The sequence below is a fragment of the Rhinatrema bivittatum genome, chromosome 3 (genome assembly GCF_901001135.1).
Source record: "Rhinatrema bivittatum chromosome 3, aRhiBiv1.1, whole genome shotgun sequence".
Classification (NCBI taxonomy): domain Eukaryota; kingdom Metazoa; phylum Chordata; class Amphibia; order Gymnophiona; family Rhinatrematidae; genus Rhinatrema; species Rhinatrema bivittatum.
Window position 1 is genome coordinate 245277582 of NC_042617.1, and position 19088 is coordinate 245296669.

Consider the following 19088-nt stretch of genomic DNA (forward strand, 5'->3'; position numbering starts at 1 on the left):
CTCCTCCCCTCAGTCACTCCTCCCTCCCTCCTCTCAGTCACTCCTCCCTCCCTCCTCCCCTCAGTCACTCCTCTCTCCCCCTCCCTCCTCCCCTCAGTCACTCCTCCCTCCCCTCCCTCCTCCCTCCCCTCAGTCACTCCTCTCTCCCTCCTCCCTCCTCTCCTCAGTCGATCTCCGAAGACCCAGAGTGGCGGCCCGAAGACGCGGAGCGGCGGCGGCATGCGCGCGAGGGAGGGACAGACTTCCTTCCGTCCGTCTGTCCCTCCCTCGCGCGCATGACGCCGCCGCTCCGCGTCTTCGGGCCGCCGCTCCTGCCGCTCCGGGCCGCTGCCGCCGCAGCTCTTCGGGCCGCCGCTGCCACTCCCGCCGCTCTTCGGGCCGCCGCTGCCACTCCCGCCGCTCCGGGTCTTCGGGCCGCTGCTGCTCCGGGTCTTCGGGCCGCCGCTCCTGCCGCTCCGGGTCTTCGGGCCGGTGCCGCCGCCGCTCCGGGTCTTCGGGCCGGTGCCGCCACTCCCGCCGCTCCGGGTCGCCGCTCCTGCCGCTCCGGGTCTTCGGGCCGCCGCTGCCGCCGCTCCTACAGCACCATTTTTATTTTTAAGAGGCACACTGTGACCGACGTGCTCGCATGCGCGGTAGAGCTGCTCTCTACTGCACATTTGCGGCACGTCGGTCAACCTTCGTTTATTAGGTAGATCATATATATACTTGTAGCAAGAAAGACAAATATGCATACACTTACCATGCAAATAACTATTAAGAACATAAGAACATAAGAAAATGCCATACTGGGTCAGACCAAGGTCCATCAAGCCCAGCATCCTGTTTCCAACAGTGGCCAATCCAGGCCATAAGAACCTGGCAAGTGCCCAAAAACTAAGTCTATTCCATGTTACCATTGCTAATGGCAGTGGCTATTCTCTAAGTGAACTTAATAGCAGGTAATGGACTTCTCCTCCAAGAACTTATCCAATCCTTTTTTAAACACAGCTATACTAACTACACTAACCACATCCTCTGGTAACAAATTCCAGAGTTTAATTGTGCGTTGAGTAAAAAAGAACTTTCTCCGATTTGTTTTAAATGTGCCCCATGCTAACTTCATGGAGTGCCCCCTAGTCTTTCTACTATCCGAAAGAGTAAATAACCGATTCACATCTACCCGTTCTAGACCTCTCATGATTTTAAACACCTCTATCATATCCCCCCTCAGTCGTCTCTTCTCCAAGCTGAAAAGTTCTAACCTCTTTAGTCTTTCCTCATAGGGGAGCTGTTCCATTCCCCTTATTTTGGTAGCCCTTCTCTGTACCTTCTCCATCGCAATTATATCTTTTTTGAGATGCGGCGACCAGAATTGTACACAGTATTCAAGGTGCGGTCTCACCATGGAGCGATTCAGAGGCATTATGACATTTTCCGTTTTATTCACCATTCCCTTTCTAATAATTCCCAACATTCTGTTTGCTTTTTTTACTGCCGCAGCACACTGTACCGACGATTTCAATGTGTTATCCACTATGACACCTAGATCTCTTTCTTGGGTTGTAGCACCTAATATGGAACCCAACATTGTGTAATTATAGCATGGGTTATTTTTCCCTATATGCATCACCTTGCACTTATCCACATTAAATTTCAGCTGCCATTTGGATGCCCAATTTTCCAGTCTCACAAGGTCTTCCTGCAATTTATCACAATCTGCTTGTGATTTAACTATTCTGAACAATTTTGTGTCATCTGCAAATTTGATTATCTCACTCGTCGTATTTCTTTCCAGATCATTTATAAATATATTGAAAAGTAAGGGTCCCAATACAGATCCCTGAGGCACTCCACTGTCCACTCCCTTCCACTGAGAAAATTGCCCATTTAATCCTACTCTCTGTTTCCTGTCTTTTAGCCAGTTTGCAATCCACGAAAGGACATCGCCACCTATCCCATGACTTTTTCCTTTTCCTAGAAGCCTCTCATGAGGAACTTTGTCAAACGCCTTCTGAAAATCCAAGTATACTATATCTACCGGTTCACCTTTATCCACATGTTTATTAACTCCTTCAAAAAAGTGAAGCAGATTTGTGAGGCAAGACTTGCCCTGGGTAAAGCCATGCTGACTTTGTTCCATTAAACCATGTCTTTCTATATGTTCTGTGATTTTGATGTTTAGAACACTTTCCACTATTTTTCCTGGCACTGAAGTCAGGCTAACCGGTCTGTAGTTTCCGGATCGCCCCTGGAGCCCTTTTTAAATATTGGGGTTACATTTGCTATCCTCCAGTCTTCAGGTACAATGGATGATTTTAATGATAAGTTACAAATTTTTACTAATAGGTCTGAAATTTCATTTTTTAGTTCCTTCAGAACTCTGGGGTGTATACCATCCGGTCCAGGTGATTTACTACTCTTCAGTTTGTCAATCAGGCCTACCACATCTTCTAGGTTCACCGTGATTTGATTCAGTCCATCTGAATCATTGCCCATGAAAACCTTCTCCATTACAGGTACCTCCCCAACATCCTCTTCAGTAAACACCGAAGCAAAGAAATCATTTAATCTTTCCACGATGGCTTTATCTTCTCTAAGTGCCCCTTTAACCCCTCGATCATCTAACGGTCCTACTGACTCCCTCACAGGCTTTCTGCTTCGGATATATTTAAAAAAGTTTTTACTGTGAGTTTTTGCCTCTACAGCCAACTTCTTTTCAAATTCTCTCTTAGCCTGTCTTATCAATGTCTTACATTTAACTTGCCAATGTTTATGCTTTACCCTATTTTCTTCTGTTGGATCCTTCTTCCAATTTTTGAATGAAGATCTTTTGGCTAAAATAGCTTCTTTCACCTCCCCTTTTAACCATGCCGGTAATCGTTTTGCCTTCTTTCCACCTTTCTTAATGTGTGGAATACATCTGGACTGTGCTTCTAGAATGGTATTTTTTAACAATGACCACGCCTCTTGGACATTTTTTACTTTTGTAGCTGCTCCTTTCAGTTTTTTTCTAACCATTTTTCTCATTTTATCAAAGTTTCCCTTTTGAAAGTTTAGCACGAGAGCCTTGGATTTGCACACTGTTCCTTTTCCAGTCATTAAATCAAATTTGATCATATTATGATCACTATTGCCAAGCGGCCCCACGACCGTTACCTCTCTCACCAAGTCCTGTGCTCCACTGAGAATTAGATCTAAAAATGCTCCCTCTCTCGTCGGTTCCTAAACCAAATGCTCCATAAAGCTATCATTTATTCCATCCAGGAACGTTATCTCTCTAGCGTGACCCGATGATACATTTACCCAGTCTATATTGGGGTAATTGAAGTCTCCCATTATTACCGCACTACCAACTTGGTTAGCTTCCCTAATTTCTCTTAGCATTTCACTGTCCGTCTCACCATCTTGACCAGGTGGACGGTAGAATACCCCTATCACTATAGTCTTCCCCGACCACAAGGGATTTCTACCCAGAAAGATTCAATTTTGTATTTAGTCTCATGCAGGATGTTTATCCTGCTGGACTCTATGCCATCCCGGACATAAAGTGCCACACCTCCTCCCGAGTGCTCCTCTCTGTCATTGCGATATTTGTTCCTCCAGTCATTACCACGGTCTCCTCCATTGCTCTTCTGGCATTGGAGGATAAAGTATAAATTGCATTTGTGGGTTATCGATAGCTTCAGCATGTTTTTCAGATTTTTTTATATATCTATATTTATACAATTATGTGCAAACGTTTAGGTACTCCAGGATAAAATTGTATGATTCAATGAACTTCTAAGTGACACAACTTCTACATGGTACAAAAGTAAACAGACATCTTTCTGCAATTTTTAAACATAGAAACATAAAAAGAAACATAGAAATGACGGCAGAAGAAGACCAAACGGCCCATCCAGTCTGCCCAGCAAGCTTCACACATTTTTTCTCTCATACTTATCTGTTTCTCTTAGCTCTTGGTTCTATTTCCCTTCCACCCCCACCATTAATGTAGAGAGCAGTGATGGAGCTGCATCCAAGTGAAATATCTAGCTTGATTAGTTAGGGGTAGTAGGGGTAGTAACTGCCGCAATAAGCAAGATACACCCATGCTTATTTGTTTTACCCAGACTATGTTATACAGCCCTTATTGGTTGTTTTTCTTCTCCCCTGCCGTTGAAGCAGGGAGCTATGCTGGATATGCTTGAAGTATCAGTTTTTTCTTCTCCCATGCTGTTGAAGCAGAGAGCCATGCTGGATATGCATCGAAAGTGAAGTATCAGGCACATTTGGTTTGGGGTAGTAACCGCCGTAACAAGCCAGCTACTCCCCGCTTTGTGAGTGTGAACCCTTTTTTCTTCTCCCCTGCCGTTGAAGCAGAGAGCTCTGCTGGATGTGTGTAGTATCAGTTTTTCTTCTCCCCTGCCGTTGAAGCAGAGAACTATGCTGTATATGCATTGAAATTGAAGTATCAGGCTTATTTGGTTTGGTTATTATTTTCAATCTGTTAAAATCAGCAAAAAGCGAATACAGCATGTGCAAAAGTTTGGACATGCTTACAATTGATTATTGCTTTTTTTTTCTAAAGTTGTAAATAAAGCCTAAGAAGTTGATTGACTTGTCAGGCATTCAATTAGTCAGATTAAGACAATTCCACAATTGAACAAATACTCCGATACCTCTAACCTCTCAGGTTATGAATATTTTTCTGTATACTTTCAATAGCCAATTGTTCGAGCATTTGAAAATGGAGATATAGTAATTCACTCTTACAAATGCTCCAGTTAGCAATTTCAACTGTAAGAATGATTGATAAGAAATGGAAGTTACAGTACCTTTTGTAGTTGTGACTGAACAGGAAAATTAGTTCTTACCTGATAATTTTCGTTCCTGTAGTACCACGGATCAGTCCAGACACCTGGGTTGTGACTCCGCACCAGCAGATGGAGACAGAGCAAAACTTGACGGGCTCCCTACATATAGTAAGGTGCCACCCACAGCCCCTCAGTCGAACGAACTGTCAAAGCAAACCAGTGCCCGACTAACTAACTAGAACAATGTTAAACCAATTCAAACACCCCCTGGCTGAAAACCAAAAACATCAGACCAGAGGCAAGCGGCGTTATGCCAAGAACTGGAACAATTGCAGCACGAATAAACAACGAGCGGACTCTCTCTCTCTTCATCGTACCGAACAGAACGGGCGGGAGCCTGGACTGATCCGTGGTACTACAGGAACGAAAATTATCAGGTAAGAACTAATTTTCCTTTCCCTGTACGTACCCGGATCAGTCCAGACACCTGGGATGTACCAGAGCAAACTACCGAGGGTGGGACGCAGAAAGTCCCGCTCGGAGAACACTCGCCCCAAACCCCCGAGACTCAGCCGCCTGGACATCAAGCCTGTAATGTCTAGTGAAAGTATGCAAGGACTTCCACGTCGCAGCTCTACAGATCTCCTGCGTGGACACCTGAGAGACCTCGGCCCAGGACGTGGCTTGCGCCCGAGTGGAGTGAGCACGAAGCCCCCTGGGTGCCAACTTACCGTGCAGAAGATATGCGGAACTAATAGCCTCTTTGAGCCAACGCGCAATAGTGGCCCGCGACGCAGCAGACCCCCGGCGAGGCCCGGACCAGAGAACAAACAGATGGTCGGAAACCCGGAAAGGATTCGTAACCTCCAGGTAACGAAGCAGAATCCTGCGAACGTCGAGCTTCCTTAACTCTTTCATCCCCTTGTCCATCTGATCCCCGACCTCAAAACCTGGAAGGTCCACTGACTGATTTAAGTGAAAAGAGGACACCACCTTAGGCAAAAAGGACGGCACAGTCCGCAGGGAAACTCCGCCCTGCGAAAAACGCAAGAACGGTTACTGACAGGACAAGGCCTGCAACTCCGAGACCCGACGAGCAGATGTAATGGCTACTAGAAACACGGTCTTCAAAGTAAGATCCTTCAGCGTCGCCCGCTTGAGAGGCTCAAACGGTGCTCCCCGAAGCGCCGAGAGCACGCAATTTAAATTCCACGATGGACAAGGATTCCGTACAGGAGGGCGTAAATGCTTAGCCCCGCGCAGAAAACGCACCACATCCGGATGACACGCCAAGGGCACTCCGCGAACCTTACCGCGCAGACAACCAAGCGCAGCTATCTGGACCTTCAGGGTACTCCAGGCCAGTCCCCTTCGAGAGGCCCTCTTGAAGAAAAGCGAGGACCCCCGGCACCGGTGGACGTACAGGATCCACCTCATGAGTACTACACCAGTCCTCGAACACCGTCCACACCCTCATATAGGTTAAGGACGTGGACTGTTTTCGAGCCCTCAACAAGGTAGCAATCACTGCCTCGGAGTACCCCTTAGCCCTTAAGCGCGCCCTTTCAAACGCCATGCCGCGAGACAAAAGTGATCCGCATCCTCCAAACAGACGGGTCCTTGTCGAAGAAGAGATGCGGCCCCGTGAAACCGAAGCGGAGGCTCCGCCGCCAGCTGAATGAGGTCCACGAACCACGGGCGCCTTGGCCACTCCGGCGCCACCAGGATCACGTCCGACGGATGTAACTCGATTCGGCGAAGAACCTTGCCTATCAGAGGCCACGGGGGAAACACATATAGCAACACGTCCGTGGGCCAGGGAAGTACTAGAGCATCGACTCCTTCTGCGCCCCGTTCCCTCCGACGGCTGAAGAACCGTGGGGCCTTTGAGTTGCGAGCGGTGGCCATCAGGTCCAGGCGTGGCGTTCCCCACCTGGCACAGATGAGGCGAAACGCCATGTCTGGTAACTCCCACTCGCCTGGATCCAGCCGATGTCGGCTGAGGAAATCCGCCTGCATGTTGTCCACACCTGCGATGTGAGACGCCGCCAAGCCGCTGAGGTGTTGCTCCGCCCAGATCATGAGCAGCCTTGCCTCCTCCGCCACTTGCTGGCTCCTCGTGCCCCCTTGACGATTGATATACGCCACCGTGGTTGCGTTGTCCGAGAGCACCCGAACCGCCTGGCCCCGTATCCACAGCAGAAAAGCTTGCAGGGCTAACGACACCGCCCTCGTCTCCAAGCGGTTGATGGACCACCTCGACTGCTGGCTCGACCACTGCCCCTGGACCGAGCGGCCTCCGCAGACCGCCCCCCAGCCGAGTAGACTGGCATCCGTCGTCACTACCGTCCAGGTGGGCATGACCAGAGACACCCCGCATGACAGATGATCTCGGGAGAGCCACCAGTGCAGACTGGCCCTGGCACAGGGCGTGAGAGGCAACGGAAGATGAAACTCCTCCGAAACCGGCTTCCAGCAGGAAAGTAACGCTGATTGTAACGGTCGCAGGTGAGCGAATGCCCAAGGGACCAGAGCGAGGGTCGACGCCATGGAACCCAAGACCCTCAGGTAATCGCAAACCAGCGGGCACCGCATGGACAAAATGTGTCGCACCTGTCGCTGGAGCTTGACCACTCTCTCCTGAGTCAGCGACACCATGGCCCTCTCAGTGTCGAACAGGGCCCCCAGATACTCCAACCGCTGCGTAGGCTGCAGATGACTCTTGGACAAGTTGACCACCCAACCGAGTGATCGCAAGAGCTGTAGGTCCCTGGCAATCGCCTGCCGACACTCATCCTCCGATTTGGCTCGGATGAGCCAGTCGTCCAAGTAAGGATGCACCAGCAGCCCTTCCCTCCGGAGCTGAGCAGCCACCACCACCATCACCTTGGTGAAAGTGCGTGGAGCCGTGGCGAGGCCGAAGGGAAGAGCCCGGAACTGATAATGTCCGCCCAGGATGCAGAACCTCGGGTACCGGTGATAAGCCGGCTGAATCCCGATGTGAAGATACGCCTCCGTAAGGTCCAGAGAAGCGAGGAACTCGCCCGGACGAACCGCGGCAATCACCGAGCGGATCGTCTCCATCTTGAACCGTGGTACCCGCAGGCACCGGTTGACGCCCTTTAGATCGAGAATGGGCCGAAACGCTCCATCCTTCTTTGGGACCACGAAGTAAATAGAGTACCTTCCCTTGCCCTGCTGATCCCGCAGCACAGGAGTAATTGCGCCCAGGTCCTCTAGACGCCGGAGGGTGGTCCGGACAGCGGCGCGCTTGACGAGGGCCTTGCAGGGTGAGACGAGGAACTTGTCCACCGGGAGCCGAACAAAATCTAACGCGTAACCGCCTCTTATCACAGCGAGGACCCACTGGTCGGAAGTTATTCTGGTCCATGCCTCGTAAAACAAGGTGAGCCTCGCGCCCACGTAAGGTACGAGGGCTGGAGGCAATGAGGAATGGACCCGTCTCGTTTCATTGGGCCGACTTGGACCCCGAGCCGGATGAGGGTCCACCGGTTCTGTTGAATTTCTTCCCTCGAAAGGACTGGGACCAGGAGTACGATCTAGCCGATCCGGACCAGTAGGACTGGCCCGACCCCGACGCCCTCTGCGGCCGCTGACGGCGGTTGGACCGGAACCTGTTCCTTCCAGAAAAGGACGACCGCAGCCTGGGCCTATCCTCCGGCAACTTAAAAGCCTTGTTCTCGCTCAGGAACTGCATCAGATCGTCCAGCTGCTTGCCAAACAGGAGCTTTCCCTTAAACGGTAAGGACCCCAGGTGGGCCTTGGACGCTCCATCCGCAGCCCAGTTGCGAAGCCAAAGGAGACGACTCGCCGAGACCGCCGACACCATCGCTCTGGCCGATGTTCTGATTAAATCGTGCATCGCATCAGCGGTGTAGGCAATCACCGCCTCCAAGTTATCTGCCTGAGTAGCCTCCCCCAAGGAGAGGTCGGCGTTTGCTTGCAGGACTTGGGCCCACCGGAGCCCCGCTCGCAGTGCAAAGGTACTACAAATGGCTGCCCGCACTCCGAGTGCGGACACTTCGAAGATCTTCTTCAGTTGCACCTCCAGCTTCCTATCCTGGATATCACGGAGGGCAGTAGCACCCGTAACCGGGATGGTGGATCTCTTTGTAACCGCTGACACCGCCGCGTCCACCCGCGGGAGACGCAGCAGTTCCAGCGCGTCCTCTGGAAGGGGATAAAGCTTGTCCATAGCCTTACTCACCTTCAGCCCCAGTTCCGGGGTATCCCATTCCCGAAACAAAATATCAGAGGCCGAGAAGTGAAAAGGGAAGGCCAGTGCAGGACCCGCCAGGCCCAACAGCACCGGATCCATCTTGACCCCCTGCCTGGACTCCACTGGAGGAGGATCCACGCCGATCTCGTCCAGAATGGCTGAGATAAGTGGAGAAAGTTCTTCCCGACGAAACAGGCGGACGACCTTGGGGTCATCACCCTCCGCCGCCTGCGGCCCCTTGCCGGCTCCCGGCTGGGCCTGCCCCTCGTCTTCAGGGCCCTCCTGGCCCTCAGGGGCTCCCGACAGCGCTTCCTCCTCCGAGGAGGCGGTGGACGCTGACTCCGACTCCTGCAGGTCGCCACGCGGCTGCCTCTTCTCCCGCGGCACCCCCCGGGCGTCCCGGGTCCGAGCGGCTCTCTTCCGGGGCTGGGAGCGCGCTTCCCTGCCCCCTGAAGCCTTCCCAGCCTTTAGTTTTGACTTTTTATATTTCGCCAGTTTCTGCATTAATAAGGAAAAATCCTCTGAAAACGAGCCCTCCGATCCGGAGGAATCCTCCCCAGCACAAGGGCTCCCCGAACCACGGGGTCCCGGGGGCTCTCCCCCCGAACCCCTGGGCTGTGGCGATAGCGCGGGAGGCTGGGCGCCATCTTGGAGTGCCCTCCTCGTGGCTTCCCTCACGGTGGACAAAATGGCGTCCGTTCCCGCACTAAGCGGGAACGGATCAAAAGACGCGGCCTCCGAAGCTCCGGCGCGCGATGGCGAACGGGCCCCCCGCGATCGACCCCCCGGGCGACCTCCGACGAACCCTCGCCACCTGCAATGCAGCCGGAGCAGACCCCGTCCCTGGAGAGCCGCGCGTGCGCGCGCAGAGCCGCACGCGCGGCAAGTCGTCCCCCTCGGCATCCTGGACCACCTCGGCGAACAGGCTCCCCAACCAGCGTCCCCCCTCCGCGAACGATCAACCCGACCGGCGAAGGGACGGTGAAGAGGGAGAGAGCCGGCGGCGCAAAACCAAAACAACACGCTGTTTTTTTTGTTTTTTTTTTTACTTAGCCGCTAGCCGTGGTCCTGCAGTCTTCAGCTCCAGCGGGGGTGAGTGAACCGGGCTCCCCGGTGTCACCCCCGACGCTGCTGCCAGCACAGGCTGGGTCCTCGACCCTCAGCAGCGGCCTCGACCTGGAGGGGATGGTCCTCTCAGGACCTTCCAACCCTCCTGGGAGGCTCCCCCGACGGGAGACTTCTATCTTCTTCTTTATGTCTTCTTTGAAGAAAATTTCTCTCCTTTTTTTTTTTTTTTTTTTAAAACACACTGCCCTAACAACTTAGGATTTAATACAAATAGATCCCTGACTGACTACCCCGAGCCACAAAACTACCAAGGATCACCGAGACTGTGGGTGGACCTGCCCCATCTGCTGGAGACAGAGAAAGACTGAGGGGCTGTGGGTGGCACCTTACTATTTGTAGGGAGCCCGTCAAGTTTTGCTCTGTCTCCATCTGCTGGTGCGGAGTCACAACCCAGGTGTCTGGACTGATCCGGGTACGTACAGGGAAAGTTCAATTTTTCTTCCATCAATCCAAAGCACTTTGTTCCAAAAAGTTTCAGGTTTAACAAGGTTTTGTTTTACATACTTTAGATAATAACTTATGATGAGGTCGTATAAAAGGTTTCCTTCTAACAACTTTTCCATGCAGGTCATTGTTATGGAAGCAATTCTGTACTGTGGACCTGTGGAGATCTACTGCAGTGCGAGCTAGACTTTTCAGCAGGTCGTCTGCAATGATCTGTGGCTTCTGTTTTGCACATCTGTCCAGTTTTTGGTAGTTCTATCACAGATTTTTCTTGGTCTCCCAGATCTTGCCTTGACCCCAATTTCTGACAGATAAAATTGCTAGCTGGAAGTGTTTAGAGTTTTTGGGGTTTTTTTTTACAGCCTTCTGCTACTTTGTAAGAGTGAATTACCATCCTTTTCAAATGCTCAGACAGCTGCTGTTTAGAAGAGTCCACAGTTGTTGAAGGCAGACATTAGAACAACAATCACAACCTGAGACGTTAGAAGAGTCAGGATCAGAGTATTTGTTTCAACCATGGAATTGTCTTCAACTGACTAACTGAAAGTAACAAGTCAATCAACCTTTTGGGCCTTAACTTTAAAAAAAGTAGTTATGAATCAACTTTTGCACATGCCATATTTACTATTTTGTTAATTTCAATCTATTAAAATCATCAAATAATAGTAATTTCACATAAAAAACTACAGAAAGATATTGTTAAATTTTGTACCATTTAGAGGTTGCATAGCTTCTGTTCACATTCGGCCGAATTTAAAATTGGCCACGCACATAAAAAACAGGGGTTACACATGTGGCTGGGCCTTGAGCACACCGTGTACATTTTCAATGGGGCCCAGCCACATGCATAACCCCATTATACGCAAAGATGACGGGCCCAGAGAAAGGGGCAGTCCGGGGGGAAGGAAGGGGCGGGACTGGAGGTGGCCGGTACAACGGTCATTTGTGCGCATGTTATAAAATCAGGGGTCGGTGCGCGCAAAGGGGTGCACAATTGTGCAACTTGTGCGCATCGACACCCGCAGACTTGCGTGCATCGACACCCGCAGACTTCCCCTGTTCCCTCCGAGGCCGCTCTGATTTCGGAGGGAACCTTCCTACCCTTTCCCCTAGCTTTCCCGCCCCCCTAACCTAACCCACTGTACCGAGGGCCTCTCGCCCCGTCCCACCCACTCCCTGCCCGCGTCCCGGGGATTTACGCGCATGACCAGGCCTTTTAAAATAGGCCCGGCACACGTAAGGCCGGTTACGAGCGTTACCTTTTTAAAATCCAGGCCTTAAGTTTCAAGCACTCAAATTTTCTATACTGCTAAAATCTAATTGAATTATCTATCCCATTTTTGGGAAACTTTATGTGGTTTTCATCTAAATATAAAGTAGAAAAATAACAGTGAATTCACACTGCAAAGTCCAAATTCAGAAAAAACACTTCCATCTATTAAATAATTTTCTCCATTTGTGTGCTGGTCATTTTGTGTCACACTCTACAGCTTATCCATACTGTATTTTTGGGAGATTGATGTCCTCTTAGTATTCCATCCAAAAAATTGTGCCCTAATAAGTTTAACTGAAAGAGGAAATGATTTTCTCATTGGACAGAAAGACGGAAATTATGTGCGTATTTTCCATAGGCAAGGATTCGTGGATGCTCATAAAACATAGTTTGCAATTGTCCAGTCTGTGTGCAAATAAAAGAGCACACAGCACATTTACTTTTACTTTTACTCACTGAGAAAAGTACTCGCATATTTGATCTGCAGCGGAGAAATGCTGCATTCCCAGTGCTGGAGGGAACTTGGGCTTCTGAACATGACAGTTTTGCCTCGCATTTCTGTCAAGCCACTACATTAGTATGAGTTAAAAACATCCTCCTCATAACTCATCTTGAAAGTTTTGCATCCACTGATATAAACTAGTTTTCTTGGCCTCTTTTTGTGGCCAAGAATTTGGTTTTTCAAGTAATCAGTACAGAATAATTATAAATTTACAGTGTTTTTCAGCAGGAACAAAATTTCATACGCTTATCAAGCACTGTGGAGCTAGGCAATTTTGCATAAGGCAGAGTCCCTGCTTTTTACTGTTCCACCAGGGCAAAGCGCACCTACTGCAGCACCCGTGTCTGTCCATCTATACACATGTATCTGGGCTCTCCAAGTGGATATATTTAGCTGAAATTTGGTGAGAGTCTCTTACAGGGATGCCAACATTCCTGCCAAATTTCAAACACATGCATTCAGGAAGAGAACGCTCAATAGATGTGCCAGGAATTGGAACCTTCTTTTTGTTATCCCAGAAATGCATACTGCATACTCAGTTCAAAACTATAAAAAAAAAAAAAAAAAGATGGCCTTTATATAGATCTTTTCAACTGAGCCCACCTTTTGCTTCTTGTTTAAATAACTTTGCCAGTTACATTTTTGCAAAAAAAAAAAAAATTTGTATGAGCACTGTGCTTCAAATTACATCTGTGAAACCAATGCCACTCTTTTTCTGAGCTCATTTACTATATCAAAGTTTTTCCCTCTCTTTTTGCAACATAAAGCAGATGCAAAAATACTTTTCAGCAAATTATTTTAGCATCTATAAACAATTCCCCTTGTCAAGACAGAGAACTTTTACACTGATGCTACACATCAATTACATCTTCTTGAATGACAAGATCTAAAGACCATCCAAACCTTACATCTTCTTGGCTCATTTTTTCAAAATGCTTTCACATGCTTACCACAAATTGAATTTATTCTTGCTGTAGGCCTGAAGCTGTCCACAAAGTCTGACACTAGGTTACCCAACAACTGAAAATATAGAAAAGTAAATAGAAAAATAAAAATCTTTGATTTTGAGAATCTTGCTGCATAGAGATTGTCCCTACTATCGCATAAATCCAATATAAATAATAATTTGTTTCTATACATTTATTTATTTATTTATTTAACAATTTTATATACCGACCTTCATAGTAGATTACCATATCGGATTGGTTTACAGTTTAACAGAGGGAAAATTACATGACAGTAACAGAGGGAAAATTACATGACAGTAATGTGCTATTCTTGCAATGCACGCTGACATTTTTGGCATATCTCAAGCTCTAAGAGCACTGGGCATTGCACCTGATGCACATTATGGTCATCCAAAAAATGCTACTCAAAGGATCGCTATACCAGTGGTATAATCACAGAAAACCAAGTACTAGAAAATAGGAGGTGATAAAAATGAAATTAGAAATCACTAGCAAGTAAGATTAACTTTACTATCAGGGTTATGAAGGATCTTTGATGTATTGTTGTGCTTTAAGAACAGTCTTTTTCTGGCAGATGGCATGAGATTTCTGATCTGTGGATATATTTGATCATCCTGACCAAAGCAAATGCTAGCAAAGCTTTTGCTATAAAATAGCATGCATGACTAGTGCCCTCTGAGACAATATCACAGAGACTGGAGTTTCAGCTTCATGTCATTACACATATACTAACGACAGTCACACTCTCTGATGAATGAAATCAGAAAGGGTTTCTGTGAGGAGATCCCCCAATTGAGTGCAATACAGAAGATTGGAATTTTTCCCTGTACACATAAAACACAGCAAAATGTTTAAGAACTACTCCCCAAGCCTCTTTTTATCCACACATCTTTGCCACATACATCTTTTCCTCTCATACCTGTTTCTAACTTCTATATCCCTATCCAGGGCATCCAGTTTCGTGCAATTCTGTGGCAAGAGAGACAATCTGATAAAGCAGACGCCAGGGTAGAGATGGGTGGCCAACCATGCACATTTCTTTTTTCCCTTTTGCAACATTTCTGCACTCAGCTCCACTAATTGCAGCTGCCCCCCCCCCCCACCCCAGCTGATCCCTCCCTGCTGTCACCAATCTCGCCAGCAGCAAGTTGACAGCAGTGGCACCTCAGACTGTTTTCTCATTCTCTGCCACTAAAAGCCATAACTGCACTTTGAAAAGCTCCGAAAGCAGAGGATAACTGCCTGAAACACCACTGCTCTCCTCCTCCTCCTGTTAGACAGAACAGAAACGATTAGTAAAGGAGGGACTCAGAAGGGGAATCAGAAGGTGGGGGGAAGCAGGAGAGAGTGGATTAACTGGTGGGGGTGAATTGGAGCTGGAGGAATATGAGGGAGAGGGTGAGTGGATCGGCTACAAGGAGGAATGCATGGGACTGGCTGGGGATGTGAGGGTGCAAAGTATGCATGCTTGCACCTAAATTTCAATGAGAACCCTTCACAGTATAACCATGCACAAACACAGAGGTCCATATTCATAAGCATTTAGCTGGATAACTGAGAAGTTATCCAGCTAAATGTGGACACTTATTTGGATACATTCTAGCCAGATAATAAGTTATGTGGCTAGAATTTAGCCAGATAAGGATGTTCCAGGAGCATAACTGGGAGGAGCTGAGTTGGTCAGATAAGTTATCCAGCTAACTCCGATATTCAGATATTCTGTAGATAACCAGCTATATTCAGTGGCACGGCTGCGCCACTGAATACACAGCACTAATTAGCCAGATAAGTTTATACAACTAATTAGCCAAGCAGCACAGTGGCTACATATGAACCTCTGTTTCAAATGCACACTTTTAGGGTAAGTTTGCAAACACATCTTTAAAACAGTGCCAAGATCGTTTTCAGAAATTTAGCCACAGCTTCACATTTTCTGATAGGTTCAACTAATAAAGTTCCCTAACATAGTGTAATTACAGCATCATGTACTTCTAACACTAACAGAGCACGTCCTTACCCAATGAGAAAGCTTGCCTTCAGGATAAAGCTTTCGGATCTCCGTGACAGCAAAATAAGCAGGCAATAAACAGGCATTCCTTTCCAGTATGTAAGCTACAACCTAGAGTACAGTAAACAGAATTAACAACAAAATATCACAGCTTGAGCAAAGCAGCATCTTAAAATCAAAAAGAAGATACAGATCAGCCATAGATATATATGCACAAGGACTAATGCTGAAATTTTGTGAAAGGCAACTAAATTTCAATCCATGAGCTATTTAGATCTCAAGCTTCTTCTTCAGATGACACATCTGAGGTTTTGAAAGCTCATGTACTACAACATCTTTCTTGCTGATTCTTTGGAAGGTATCACAATCTACAAAAAGTTCCTTTTTCTCCAGGACCAACATAGCTACTAGAATTCTATATTATTAAATTTTAAATAAAACATTGAATTTTAATCCAACACATCAAAGGTCCTATTTAGTAAGTATTTTTCCCCAAAGACAGAAAATGGGCGATAACCTTTAGTAAACCGATCCCTAAATAAATAAATAAATAAATAAATAAATAAATAAATAAATGTGTATTTGTATGTCAGTGGCCCTATTGCTCAGTCTAGAATGATTTATAACATTTAATATTCTGCCTTTTGCCAAGAATGATCCCCAAGGCAGATTATAAGCATATTAAAACAGCTTACAGTTACAATACAAGCAAGTTTGCTTATTGTAAACATTTTTTTCTGTAGATAGCAAGACGATTTAGCCATGCTGTCTGGGTCACACCAGCAGACACATCAAACACCCAAAAATTAAAACTAGTGACAATTTAATAATCTCCCGATCTCCAGACCTGGGATCTTCTGATGGCCAGTCATCCTGAGAATGTCATGGAATAGGGAGAGGGAGGCCACACAAACTTTATCCTCTCTGTCTCTCACATGTTCATTCTCTCAAACATTCCCCACGTGCTCTCAAACAGGCAGGCTCGCTCACCGACATGGAGGCAAGACAACACACTCTCTCATACACACACAGAGGCAGGCAGTCTCACACATACACACACAGTCAAACACACATAGGCAGGCAGGCACTGTCATACACACAAACACACAGGCAGGAAAGTGCCTGCCACATACATGCAGGCAGGCATTCTCTCTCATGCACACACACAGGGGCAAGCACACACACACACATACACAGGGGCAAGCACACACACACACACACACACAGGGGCAAGCACACACACACACACACAGCCATTCTCTCTCACACAGACCAACAAGCAAGCACAAACAAACACAGGCAAGCAGGCACTCTCTCTCACACACACACACAGGGGCACTCTTACACACACACACACACACACACTTAAACACATGCAGGCACGCACTCACTCACATATACACATACAGGCCACTGAAGGATGGGTTCCATGTCGGGCTGGGCTTCTTCTTCGGCCACTGTGGGATGGGCTCCACGGCGGCCCAGCCAGACCTATTTTGGAGGATCATGGTCTTGCCATGTGAGTTGCTTTCTTTTCCTTGGCTTTCGGCGCCCGATGACCTCATTCAGGTGCTGGCAGCCAAGGAGGAGAAAGCAGCCTGAGGCACTGCAAGGATGTGATCCTCCAGAAGCAGGGAAGGTAAGTGAGGGGATCGCAGCGATGGTGGAAAGGACTTGGCGTCCCACCTGCCACCATTGAGGCTTCCAGCAGAATTTTTTTTTTGGAGGGGGGGTCATGGCCCCTGCACCCGCCACCCCCATTTAGACACCTATGTTACAAAATAACCATCAAGCCACTGCAGAAATATTGTGCATGTTGCTTTTTCTTTAGATTTCTAAAGACAGTTTTGAAAGACAAACTAGTTAGTAAGGGATAGGGCAGAGTGCTTCCTGTGGTTACCTCTCTAGCTGCTAAAAGCTGCTGCACAACAGCAGAGCTCACGGTGTTGGGGACAGTTTGAATTTTCTCCAGAATTGCTTTCAACAAATCTCGAACACCCTAAGGAAAAGCAGACAATAAGTGATAAGAAAATTATTATTTACCTGCTAATTTTCGTTCCTGTAGTACCATGGATCAGTCCAGACAGTGGGTTATGTCCCCAATCCAGCAGATGGAGTCAGCACAAGCTTTGAGGGGGCGTATCCATATATACTACTACCCCCTCTGCAGGAGTTCAGTATCGAGTATATCAAAGCCCGAGTAGAAACCCCCGAAGGATCAAGTTTGTGGAAACAGATAATGAAAACAATTGTAACCGCAACAAGTAACTGCAAACATCCTACCAACTTGTAGGGAGCTGTGAAAAACAGCGAAAAGAAACAACTGTGAAGACACAGAACACTGCGAGCAAGAAGCAGCGCAGAGCTGAGCAGGATCAAGAACCCAAACGCGGTGGGCGTCTGGACTGATCCATGGTACTACAGGAACGAAAATTAGCAGGTAAATAATAATTTTCTTTTCCCTGTACGTACCTGGATCAGTCCAGACAGTGGGATGTACCCAAGCTTCCCTAAATCGGGTGGGGTCCTGCGAGGCCTGCTCGGAGAACCTGCTCGCCAAAGTGTCCAGAGACCGAAGAGGCGAGGTGCAGACGATAGTGCCTCGAGAACGTGTGTAACGATTTCCAGGTGGCTGCCCTACAAATTTCCTGCGAGGATACCGAGCGAACCTCCGCCCAGGAAGCCGCCTGAGAACGTGTAGAATGCGCTACGATTCCGGGTGGGGGAGTCCAACCCGCCCCAATGTAAGAAGCAGCAATGCCGGCCTTCAGCCATCTGGCAATGGTAGTCTTCGAGGCCTGAGACCCCTTCTTAGGACCGGCCCAGAGTACAAAGAGATGGTCAGAGGTTCGGAACTCATTTGTAGCCTCCAGATAGAGGCGCAGAGTGCGCTTGACATTCAAGAGACGGAGAGACTTCGGCTCTGAGGAAGAGAAGGACAGCAACTCCACCGTCTGGTTCACATGGAATGCAGAAACCACCTTCGGAAGGAAGGAGGGAACGGTGCGAAGCGAAACTCCAGAGTCGGAGAAACGGAGATAGGGCTCTCTACACGACAGAGCCTGCATCTCCGAGATGCGTCGAGCGGAACAGATGGTCACAAGAAATACAGTCTTGAGAGTGAGATCCTTTATCGTTGCGCTGCGCAGCGGCTCGAACGGTGGTCCCGACAGGGAGCAAAGCACAAGGTTAAGACTCCAGGAGGGACAAGGGTCCCGTAACGGAGGACGCATATGCTTGACACCCTTGAGAAAACGAGCAATGTCAGGATGCTGTAGAAGAGAGCCCCCATCGCTCAACAGCGAACCAAGGGCGGCCACCTGAACCCGTAGTGAATTATAGGTGAGCCCTTTTTCCACCCCCGCCTGTAGAAACTGAAGGATCTGAGGTACAGAAGCCTTAGCGGGTCTCGTGGCCTGGCTGGTACACCACAGCTTGAACACCTTCCAGACTCGAACATAGGCCGATGTCTTTCGTGCCCGCAATAGCGTGGATACTACCGCCTCCAGGTAGCCCCGACGCCGGAGGCGGCACCTCTCAAAAGCCAGGCTGCAAGAGCCATTCTGGGGTGACGAAAACCACGGTCCCCTGATGGCTTTCTATTCTGCGGAGCATCCTGCCCACCAGGGGCCATGGTGGAAAAGAAAGATATGGCGGCCACGGGAGGACCAGGGCATCCACTCCCTCCGCGCTCTCTCCGGCGACTGAAGAAGCGTGGAGCCTTGGCGTTGAGAGCAGACGCCATCAGAT

The 19088-nt window shown here is 48.5% G+C and overlaps 1 protein-coding gene across 2 annotated transcripts in view; it reads right to left on the bottom strand.

Annotated features, from left to right (window-relative positions):
• MED23 (mediator complex subunit 23) overlaps positions 1-19088 on the bottom strand; it is a 330631-nt gene that overhangs the window by 260998 nt on the left and 50545 nt on the right. For both annotated transcript variants that reach the window (XM_029594395.1, XM_029594394.1), the window contains exons 6-8: positions 17239-17337; positions 15348-15449; positions 13313-13382 (exon numbers count right to left, since the gene is read on the bottom strand). In XM_029594395.1, coding sequence (XP_029450255.1) covers positions 13313-13382; positions 15348-15449; positions 17239-17337 — 271 coding nt within the window. The remainder of the gene's footprint in view (positions 1-13312; positions 13383-15347; positions 15450-17238; positions 17338-19088) is intronic.